At 46.6% G+C, this 11,193-nt stretch overlaps 1 protein-coding gene across 3 annotated transcripts in view; it reads right to left on the minus strand.

Annotated features, from left to right (window-relative positions):
• MAP4K4 (mitogen-activated protein kinase kinase kinase kinase 4) overlaps positions 1 to 11,193 on the minus strand; it is a 233,154-nt gene that overhangs the window by 4,805 nt on the left and 217,156 nt on the right. For all 3 annotated transcript variants that reach the window (XM_026647865.2, XM_026647864.2, XM_029910579.1), the window contains 3 exons: positions 10,135 to 10,235; positions 7,333 to 7,482; positions 4,791 to 4,950 (listed from right to left, as the gene is read on the minus strand). In XM_026647865.2, the coding sequence (XP_026503650.1) occupies positions 4,791 to 4,950; positions 7,333 to 7,482; positions 10,135 to 10,235 (411 nt within the window). The remainder of the gene's footprint in view (positions 1 to 4,790; positions 4,951 to 7,332; positions 7,483 to 10,134; positions 10,236 to 11,193) is intronic.

The following is an 11,193-nucleotide window of genomic DNA, read 5'->3' on the forward strand; positions in this document are numbered from 1 at the left end:
CGAGAACACGTGGACAGAACTCCAAGTTGCTGCTCTGCAATGTCCTGCAGTGGAACGTACCATAAGGATGCTGAGGAAGCAGCTTGTGCTCATAGGGCGTGAGCTGTTATACCCCCAGGAGGGGAAATTTTTGCTATTTTGTATCATTCTAAGATGCATCCCGAAACCCACTTGGAAATCCTCTGAGAGCATATGGCTTGTCCACACGATCTTTCTGCTATGGCAGTGATTTTTAATCTGTGGTCCGTAGACCCCTGGGGGTCTGCAGACTATGTCTAAGATTTCCAAAGGGACCTGCACCTCCATTCAACATTTTTTAGGGGTCCGCAAATGAAAAAAGGTTGAAAACCACTGTGCTATGGCAATAAAGAATACTGGAGAACTGCTAATGGGTTTGGTTCTCTGCTAGTAGAATGCCTGGGCATACCTGACATCAAGGGAGTGAAGTCTCTTATCTTCAGAAGAAGCATGGGGTTTGGGGAAAAATACAGGTAACTATTGACTGACTGATGTGAAACTCAGAAACAATCTTGGGAAGAAATTTTGGGCGTAACCTAAAGGAAACCTTCCCTTTGTGAAACACTGTATAGGGAGGGTCTGCCAAAATGGCTCCAAGTTCAATGACCCTTCTGGCTGAAGTGATGGCCACTAAGAAGGTCATGGCACAAGTTGCCATAGGTTCAAAGGGCAGACCTGTGAGTGTCAACAGGACAAGGTTAAGGTCCCATTGAAGCACAAGTTTAAAGACCAGTGGGAAGGTTCTGATCAAGCCCTTCATAAATTGCACAGTCGCCGGGTGAGTAAAGACAGAGGGAGGAAGGGCTAGGCCTGCAGTCTTAAAGGAGAGGAGATAGCCTAGGCTAACTGGGGTGCTCGCAGTATCTAGTGAATGTTGGCAGAGGCGTGCCCAGGCCAAATAGCCCTTCCATTTAGCTAGGTAGCAGGCTCTAGTACAGGGGCGGGCAAACTTTTTGGCCTGAGGGCCGCATCGGGTTTTGTAAATTGTATGGAGGGCCGGTTAGGGGAGGGGGTCGTGGCCCGGCCCCCACCTCCTATCTGTCGTCCCCCCCCCGGACTCCTGCCCCATCCAACTCCCTCTGTTCCCTGACGGTCCCTCTGGGACTCCTGCCCCATCCACACACCCCTGCTCCCTGTCCCCTGGCTGCCCCCAGACCCCCGCCGCCCCATCCAACCCCTCCTCTCATTCCTGATGGCCCCCCTGGGACCCCTGCCCCACCCAACCACCCCTTCTCCCTGTCCCCTGACTGCCCCCGGAACCCCTGCCCCTGACTGCCCCCTGCTGCCCCATCCAACTCCCCGTCCTTCCTGGCTGCCCCTCTGGTACCCCTGCCCCCATTCAACCCCCTGTTTCCCCCCTGACCCCTATCCACACCCCCGCCCCCTGACCACTACCCCGAACTCCCCTGCCCTCTATCCAGCCCCCCCGATCCCTGCCCCCTTACCGCGCTGCCTGGAGCACCGGTGGCTGGCGGCGCTACAGCCGCGCCACCCGGCTGGAGCCGGGCCATGCTGCCGCCGCCACCACCACCACAACCACACAGCACAGAGACCGGGTCAGGCCGGGCTCTGCAGCTGCGCCGCCCCAGGAGCTCACAGCCCCGCCGCCCAGCGAACCGAGTGAGCTGAGGCTGCGGGGGAGAGGGGACAGCAGGGGAGGGCTCGGGGGCTAGCCTCCCAGGCCAGGACCTCGGGGGCCGGGCAGGACGGTCCCGCGGGCCGTTGTTTGCCCACCCCTGCTCTACTAGAATCCTTTCTACTTGGGTTAAGGATTTCCTGAACGGGGGCAGAGCATGATTGTTCTATTTCTGATGCTTATCTAAATACCAGGCCATGAGGTGGAGTGAGTTCGGGTTGGGGTGCTTGATTTCCCCCCCCCCCGTGTCCTGGGTTAGGAAATCCAGAAATGGGCAGATCCTGATAGGCATGTGTACGGACATCGTTACAAGTTCCGTGAACCAGAACTGTCTGGCCAGGAGGGTGCTAGGAGGATGATGGTGGCTCTGTCGCGATGGCTCTTCCCTATGACCTTCAGCAGTAGCAGGATGGGCGGAAAGGCATATCTGAGGCAATCTATCCAGGAGAGCATCGCCCTTGGAATCACGAACCATGGCCTCCCTGGAATAATACAGGGGAAGTTTTCTGTTTGTCCGGGAGGCAAAGAGGTCCCATTATGGAGTACTCCATTGCATAAATATCTTGGTTACACTGTGTCATGGATCTCCCATTAGTGGTCTGCAGAGAAACTTCTGCTTAAGTTTGTCAGCTAGGGAGTTGTGAACACCTGGGAAGTATGCAGCTTGTATCGTGACGTGGTTTCTGATGCACCAGTTCCGACATCTGTCTGCTTCTAGGCAGAAATGAGATCTCTCTCCTCCCTGTTTGTTTACATACAACACCATGGTGATATTGCTTGGCATTATCTGAACATGTAACAAGCATATGAGGGGAAGGAAGGCCTTGCATGCAAGGTGGACCAGCCTCAGTTCTAGTAAATTTATATGCAGACTGATCCCTTGTGGAGTCCAAGTAACCTGAACAGTGTGGCAGTCCAGGTGAGCGCTCCACCCTATAAGAGAGGTCTCTGTCAAAATGGTGGCTCTTGGTATGGGACGGCTGAAAGGAGTCCCCACCATGACTTTGGTTGGTTTGACCAAGCGAGGGAGGGCGAGAACAGTCACCTTGGAGTTGATGCAGACCCTGTTTAGCCAGTAAATCAAGTGGAGTCAAGCTTGCAGACACTGCAAGTGGAATCTGGGGAACAGCATCACATAGATACATGTGGCCCAACAGCGAGAGACATTGGTGCACTGTAGTACGCTGTTTGCGGGTGAGGCGGTAAATCAGGTTGTTCATCATGTGAAATCTGCCTGCGAGGAAGAATGCTCTCGCAGAGACTGAGTCCAGTAGTGCTCCGATAAAGTTTATGGTCCTTGTGGGTGACAAATCAGACTTTTCTTCATTTATATAAATGCCTAGTCTAACAAGATGTTGTTCAAGAGATCCAGTCATTGACATGACTTCCTGATAAGATCGGCCTACCAGGATATGGGAACATTGTATAGCCCTGGAGCCTCATCTGGGCTACTACCACAGAGAAAAATTTCATGAATATCCTGGGTGCAGTAGTGAGTCCAAAGGGGAGGACCTGAAAAGGATACTGTTCTTCTCCCACCATGAAACGCAGGAAATTCTTGCGGGATGGGTGAATGTCCATGTGGAAATATGCCTCCTTCATGTGAAGAGCTGCAAAGTACATCCCTTCCTGAAGGGAGGGGCTTATAGATGCCAGAGTAATCATCCTGAATTTCAGCTTTCGGATAATGATGTTTAGTTGCTGAAGATCCATGGTAGGTTTCCACTCCCACCCCCTTTCCTGGGCATTAGGAAATATGGGGAAGTAGAACCCTCTCCCTTGGTACTGAGGTAGGACATGTATCGTCCCCTTGTATAAAAGGGATTCCGCCTTCTGATGAAGAATCAATTGGAGAGCGTGGCCCCCAAAGGGGGTTTGTGGGGAGGGAAGGAGACAAACTCTATGGAGTATCCCCGATAGATAATCTCCAGGACCCAACTGGTGACACAGCTGTGGGCAAAGAGCATGAGACGGCCCCTAAAACTGACAGGAGGAGAAGTGGTTGGCATTGCTTTGAAGAATTTCTGGACTTGGGCGCATGACTTGCATGCATACTCACGTGTGGAATACACATAGGGTTCATCACACGAAGATCAAAGGATTTAACAAGGAAAAAAGGAGCTGCCTCTGGTTTGTGGGTGTATTTTCAATAGAAAAATAAAATTGCGACTTAGCAGATCTTAGCAAGGATGTCCTACAATGTTAAGTCTCAAATATTTAATAGCACTCCTATTTCATACAAGAACATCTTTGACTGTTAATTTATAGGGGAATTAAATTACATAACTTGCTATGGTATCAGAATATTTACCATAATAATGAGCTTTTTATTTGTTTAGGGTTGGGGGGGGGGAGGGGGAGAAGAGGAGGGCAATTTGACCACTAACACATCATCTTAAAATCACTCAACAAGATCTTCAGTTGGTGTAAATTCTCATAGCTACATTGACTTCAATTGGAGCTATGACCGTTTATACAAGTTGAGAATCTGGCCCCTAACGTTTACAAGAACAAACCGTAGGGGCCCAATCCAACGCTCACCGAAGTTAGTTTAAGTCTTTCCATTTACTTTAATGGGAATTAGTCTGGAGTTAACTGTCATAGAAAGAAATGTGGTAGGTCATTATGGTATGAGACATTTTGTCTCATTAAAGTGCCTCCTCTATACTTTAGGTAACTATGGTAATTTAAAAATATTTTTAATATAAAGTACTTTACTGCTTAAAATCACAATAAGACTATCAAATCACATATAAGCCTATTATCAATTAAGAAATCTCTCAAAATAATACCAGCCCAAATCCCTTTAGAAATGCAGGTTATCACAACTTAGCAAAAATATATCTATTTTCAGCAAACTATTAGGAACCTTATGCTCAATAAGCTATTTTGTTTACCCCAGTACTCTATAAACATGCATGTGGACCGCAGGGACGTACTGGCCACCGCTTCCCACAGCTCCCATTGGCTGGGAACGGCAAACCGCAGCCGCTGGGAGCTGCGGCGGGCCGTGCCTGCGGACAGTCAACATAAACAAAATGTCTCGCAGCCCACCAGCAGATTACCCTGATGGGCCATGTCCCAAAGGTTGCCGACCCACTTTACAGGTTACGTTTGATTCTCACAGGATACATACCAACTGATGTGGGCATCTCTCCCCACTGCAGAACCACATCTTTGGTGATCCTCCCATAGGTATTAACATAAACCCCTTCATCCTCATAGCAAACTAGCAGCTCCATTCCATCGGTGTTTGGGAGAATAATGATTGCGTGTGGTTGGATGCTGCTCTGGATCTACAGAAGCAAAACAAAAGCAAAGATACTATTTTTTACATGAGCTACTCCAGTATACAGGGCTGGCTACCTTTTGTTTTAAAGCAGGCCATGATGAGGTAAGGGCCCTTAGGAGAGAGACATATCTCAATATCTAAGTCCTATTGAACTGTCATCTCCAGAATATTTGACTGACCAGTTCTATTGTATGACCTGTAGTGACGCCTTCATTAGTCTGCGGTTGAGATTTTCAGTGCTGACTGAGCTAGACGGTAATACGGCAATGCGAGCCAAAGCGCAGAGCACTGGACTGGGACTCCAGAGACTGGATTGTATTCCCAGTTCTGCCCTTCACTTGCTGTGTGACCTGGAGCAAGTCACTTCACCTCCCTGTCCTTCTGTGTCCACTCCCACCATTTATCTGGTTAGATTGTAAGCACTTTGGGGCAGGGATGATCTCTGATGGTGTGTTTGTAGAGTGCCTAGCACAGGGAGGACCTGGTCTTGGTTGGGGCCTCTAGGTGCAAATAAAGATAATATATTCAGGTGATCTTTAAGATCCATAAAATACTTATTCTTCAAGTTATTACCCAGTTTATATTTAATTCCTGATGTCATTTTATTTCATTTCTAAAATTTAATTTTCTCAGTGCACCAGCTGCTCTGTAATTGCCTGTGTCTACTGCAATAAAATGATAATTCATTTTATTTTTTTAATAATTCTGGTCACTTCATTTTAAAGGTAGAAAAGAAAAATGAAAATCAGTAATGTTTCTACTAATGGCTTGGAAGTGGACTTGATTAATAATTCTAGAGTATACATATGAAGGAATTATGCAATTTACTATTTTTTTCAAATTGATATAAGACTAGCTATAGCTATATAGTCTATTATTATCCTATTTTTGTTCTCTCTATAAATTTTGGAGGGCTTCATGTTTGCAAGTCTTGAACTTTTACCAATAGTAACCTTCTAAGGCAGAAATGTATTGAACGGCTTTACTTTTTTCTTTTCTTTTTTTTTTTTTTAAGTTAAAAAGAAGTTTGTCTTGCAAAGAAAACCAAGAGCACACAACAAAACCCACACCAGAATTCCACTCCCACACAGAACTGCCCTTAAAAACTATCAATGACTGTAACAGACGCCTCCTCTTTTAGCCTTGTCCTGCCTAGGCTGTGTGAGTGGCCTCAGGGAACTGTTGCCTTGCTCTGCCTCATCTCTCCTCCCACCTGGTGGTGATCTCACCATTGTTTCAGTCCCTGCGCTTTCACTGCAAGTCAAAGGTCGCTCCTCTTGCAGTCATCTGCTTCCAACGATTTTTTTGTCAATATGTTCACACATTTATACTTTATCAACCCTTTTCAGTTTGTTGTTTTTTAAATGTAAGATCCCATATATGTTCGGATATAGGATAGTTTTATATCTTTTACACCAGCGGTTCTTAACCAGGGGTACATGTACCCCTGGGGATATTCAGAGGTCTTCCAAGGGGTACATCAACTCATCTAGATCAGTGTTTCTCAACCTGGGGGTTGCAAGTGCAGGGCCAGCATTAAGGTATGACAAGCAGGGCAAATGCTGGGGTTCCATGCCATAGGAGGCCCCAAAAAGCTACGTTACATGCTTCAGCCCTACTGCCTGGGACTCAGGCTTCAGACAAGGCTCACAAGTGAAAAACTGGCTCAAGCATCACACTGAAATGTAAGTACAATACTTATATTCCAATCAATTTATTTTACAATTATAGGGTAAAAATAAGAAAGTAAGCAATTTATCACTAATAGCTGTGCTGTGACACTTTTGTATTTTTAGGTCTGATTTTATAAGCAAGTAGTTTTTAAGTGAGGTGAAACGTGGTGTGTGCAAGACAAATCAGACTCCTGAAAGGGGTACAGTAGTCTGGAAAGGTTGAGAGCCACTGTTTTACACATCTGTTTTAACAAAATTATGTTATTTTCATTCTTGCTGTAAGACACGCTAGCCACCACAAGGCCTGAACTAGCAAGCCCTCAAGATCTTGAACAGGCCTGTTAACTGTATTATTTTGAGTATGCATTAGGACTGGAATTAACAAAATATGTTTTGTACCTAGTACTTAGAGGAGGTGTAATGTTCTATGAAGAAAAAAAGGTTTAGGATTTTTTTATTTGTGGGTTTGGGGAATTTTTTTTTTTTTTTTTTTTTTTAAGTGCAAGATGCTCTTATCTTTTAACTAACCCACAAGTGATAATCACAATTTCAGAAGTTAGAAAAGCATAGTGAAGGGAATAGATGACTTTTCTGCATGGTTGCTCTCGGTATGATCGTACCACAGCATTTGAACACCTGTATATCTTTTCAATGTGAAGTAAGGGGAAAAAACCCTAAGAAATAAAAATCCCATACTGAGCCACAATTCTTACATGTGTTGGCAGATAAATATCATAGACTGATCCTGAGTCCACATCAACAGCATGGAAACCAGCACAGGAACCATAGATCACCTTCAGCCTTTGACCTTCCTCTACAGTTAGGTCCACCAGCAATGGCTTATGTACCAATTCTCCAAATGACTGCAAGACAGTAATTAAAAGGAGTCGTCAGATCTACATCTCTGCTTAGCACACAACACTGAGATGGGAGTCTGCTTATAACACACACACACACACACACACACACACACACAGGCAGCTTGCTCCTGCAAAGTCATCACACTTGATCCAGCAGCGTGGTTAAGCACACGCCTTTACAGATGTGAGGCATTCCACTGAGGTTAAGCCCCTGCTTATGTGCTTTGCTGAATTGAGGTCAGAATAATCATATCTGTGCAGGATTCAGCCATATTACATTATGAACTAAAACAACTTCCCTGGACTAAAAAAGCAAAAATAAAAACTAATCATCAAGACATGTTAAACTGCTTTAGTATGTTTTTAATTTGTAAGTGAGCATCTCAACTTCTGCACAACAGTTTGTGTAGTGTGCAGTGTGGCCTCCCGCTGACCCAGAGGGGGAAGAACCACCCTCTGTGCCCAAGTGGGCGGAGCCAGACCTGCCTCGCCCCTCCCACCAGAAGTGGGTAACTGGAACAGGAAGTATAAAAGGTAGAGCCTCTGGCTCAGTTGCAGCCAGGCCACCAAGGGAGACAGACATGTCCTGCTTGCTCCAGCCTGCTGACGCTGCAGCTGAGCCACGCGACCCCCTGCCCGCCGGGGAACCGGTGTCTACCATGGACCTGCCAGGACTACCACTGGCCACCTACCTGGAGGAGACGAAGATATCTCGTGGTTTCTGGTACACCCCAAGGGGAGGGGAGGAAGTGGCCCAACAACAGCCGACTTCAGTCTGGCTGTAACGCTGCCTGAAGCATGGTAGGCGTGTTGCAGCTGGATTCCCCGCTGACCCAGTGGTGGATCACTCTGCCCCCGTTAAGGCCCTGGGTCAGGGCCTGGTGGAGTAGTGGATCCCTGGGGTGGCAGCCTCCCCTTGCCAGGTCAAAAGGCCTGCGTTTGTCAGTTGTCCACTGGAGCTAGGACACCCGACCCCTGGGTTTTCGCTCTGCCCCTGCATCAAAGGTCCAGAACTAACTGGTTTCAGAGTGGTAGCCGTGTTAGTCTGTATCAGCAAAAAACGAGGAGTACTTGTGGCACCTTAGAGCAGTGCTTCTCAAAGTCGGGCCGCTGCTTGTTCAGGGAAAGCCCCTGGCGGGCCGGGCTGGTTTGTTTATCTGCCGCATCCGCAGGTTCGGTCACTCGCGGCTCCCACTGGCCACGGTTCGCCGTCCCAGGCCAATGGGGGCTGCGGGAAGGGCAGCCAGCACATCCCTCAGCCCGCGCTGCTTCCCGCAGCCCCCATTGGCCTGGAGCGGCGAACCACAGCCAGTGGGAGCCGCGATCGGCCGAACCTGCGGACGCAGCAGGTAAACAAACTGGCCCGGCCCGCCAGGGGCTTTCCCTGAACAAGCGGCGGACCGGCTTTGAGAAGCACTGCCTTAGAGACTAACAAATTTATTTGCCTAAGGTCCCACAAGTACTCCCTGTTCTTTTTCCAGAACTGACTCCTGGGTTTTTGCTCTGCCCCTGGACCATGGGCCCAGAGCTAATTGACTATTGTGTTTGCTCTGCCCCCGACTAAAAGGCTTGGAACTAATTGTCTCCTGTGTTTGCTCTGCCCCGACTAAAGGGCCCAGAGATTACAGATGGCTGGGTTTACTCTGGCCCCGCTTAATGAGCCCAGAGCCTGCAGACTACGGTGTCTACTCTGGCCCCTGCCAAAAGGGCCCCGAGACCACAGACTAAGGCATTTGCCCAGCCCCTGCTTAAAGGGCCCAGAGGAATAGACGGTTAGCTGCTCAGCCCCAGCCTAAGGGCCAGAGCCTACTGGCCCTGGGATCCCTGCTTCTGCCTAAGGGCCGGGACCAATTGACTATCTGGGGGCTCAGCCCTGTTAGACCGGTCAGAACACTAATGCCTAACGCTAATTCCCCTGATACTAGGCAGTGGTCCCGACGGCGTAGAGAGGCGGTGTGGCCTCCCTCTGCCCAGAGGGGGAGGGACTACCACTCCACGACTAGTTTGGTAATGATACCATGTGACCAACGATATTCTTACAGCACTTGTAAAAACAAGTGAGACTAACATAATTTAGTGATTTATTCACTTGCAGCAAGATTGGGATTTGGTTCAATTATCTGTCGCTTGATTTGTATATGTAGAGGACAAAACACACACCTGTGTAGTACCTCAAAAATTAATCTGCCTAGAATTGAAGCATGGTCTGGAGGTTCACAACCTTAGTGAGCTTCTTCTGCATGTTTTATGTGACCACTTAAAATAAATTACCCGCAGAGAGGAGAGAAGTCCAGCAAGGCCTTAAATTTTCACTCTCCTTAAGCAGGAGTCACTCCCACAGCTGCACAACTGTCTGCTTTTCTGCAGCTGCCACATGATGCGGTCACCCTGAGCAATCTCCTTGTTAGGTTTTCCATTTATGGTTTATGTTCAGAGTTTCAATTCAGAATGTTAATTTAGTTACATACACAGACTCTTTCATCTAATAAACATCAATAATGGCATTATAATGTAATCCAGAATTAGTGACAGATTTACTAGAGAACATGTAACTATATATCAACATTGTGGGTTGTTCAAACGTTTTTATAAAAGCAGTTCTATAACTGCAAATACACATTAGAAAGCCCAAAGACGGTTAAAATAGACTGTTACCTTAAAGGCCATAAATTTGTGGTATGGCTTTGGTGCCCATGCATAGACTTCCACAGAACTCTTCAAAGCGATTACCAAGAATTTGATTCTTTCGTATTTTACTGAAATCAAACAAGAAAATAAACTCAGCAGCAACTCCAAACTTTTAACTAACTTTAGGAAACAAGAAAACTATAAAGTTGCCACATAATTTTAAACATTTGAAGGTTCCAGTTAATATTGCAATAACATTCCTATTTCTAAGTAGTTTAAAGTAGGGTTTAAAAAGTCACACACATTTTTAGTCATCTGCTTCACAAGAATCTTTAATCTTGTCAGTGACTCAATGAATACCCATGTCTGGAATAACCTTGCCAGTACGCTACATACAAAACATAGATGCTGTTTACATAACAAAACGGAAAGTTAACTTTTGGGTCGGGGTCCTTTTTCACCTAAAAACCTGGTGAAGAGTTTAAAAGGCAGACTTGCTTTCACAACACTGCTGTTATTAATGCGTTGTGATTAAGCTGAAGCATAAGGTACTAGAGGAAGAAGACAAGGAACTCAAATGAAGGAAGGAAGATAAAGCCAGTTTTCAAAGCAAAAGTAACAGCAAGTTTGCTAATGGAGCACTTTCCTTTACCTCCAAGATCTAAAATGGCTGCGTTAGTAAGGGACACATTAAAGTTGGGTGGTGAAGAATCATCCTAATGGAAAGGTAGGAAGAGGTGTGAAAAAAACCTGTTCCCAAGAAGTCACAAAAAGAGGCTAACATTTCAAGTACTGGCCAACATCTGCTCTTCTTCCCTTAAAGTTTAGACTCCCCCTGCTAGGGCAAAATGGAAAAATTCTCCAAACTGGTAAGAAGTTAGAAAAAAAGATTTCTAGGCAAACATGGAACATTTTTCCAGGTTCACCTCAAATTTTTGAGCGGTGGTTTTTTTCCCCCCAAAACAAGAAGTTGCAAAGCAGCCACACACAAAAAAAACCAAAAAACATTTTGCTACATCACGAGCAGGGCCGGCTCTATGATTTTTGCCGCCCAAAGCAAAAATAATTTTGGCCACCCCCCCCCCC

The sequence above is a fragment of the Terrapene carolina genome, unplaced genomic scaffold, assembly GCF_002925995.2.
Source record: "Terrapene carolina triunguis isolate 2854851 unplaced genomic scaffold, T_m_triunguis-2.0 Scaffold21, whole genome shotgun sequence".
Lineage (NCBI taxonomy): Eukaryota > Metazoa > Chordata > Testudines > Emydidae > Terrapene > Terrapene triunguis.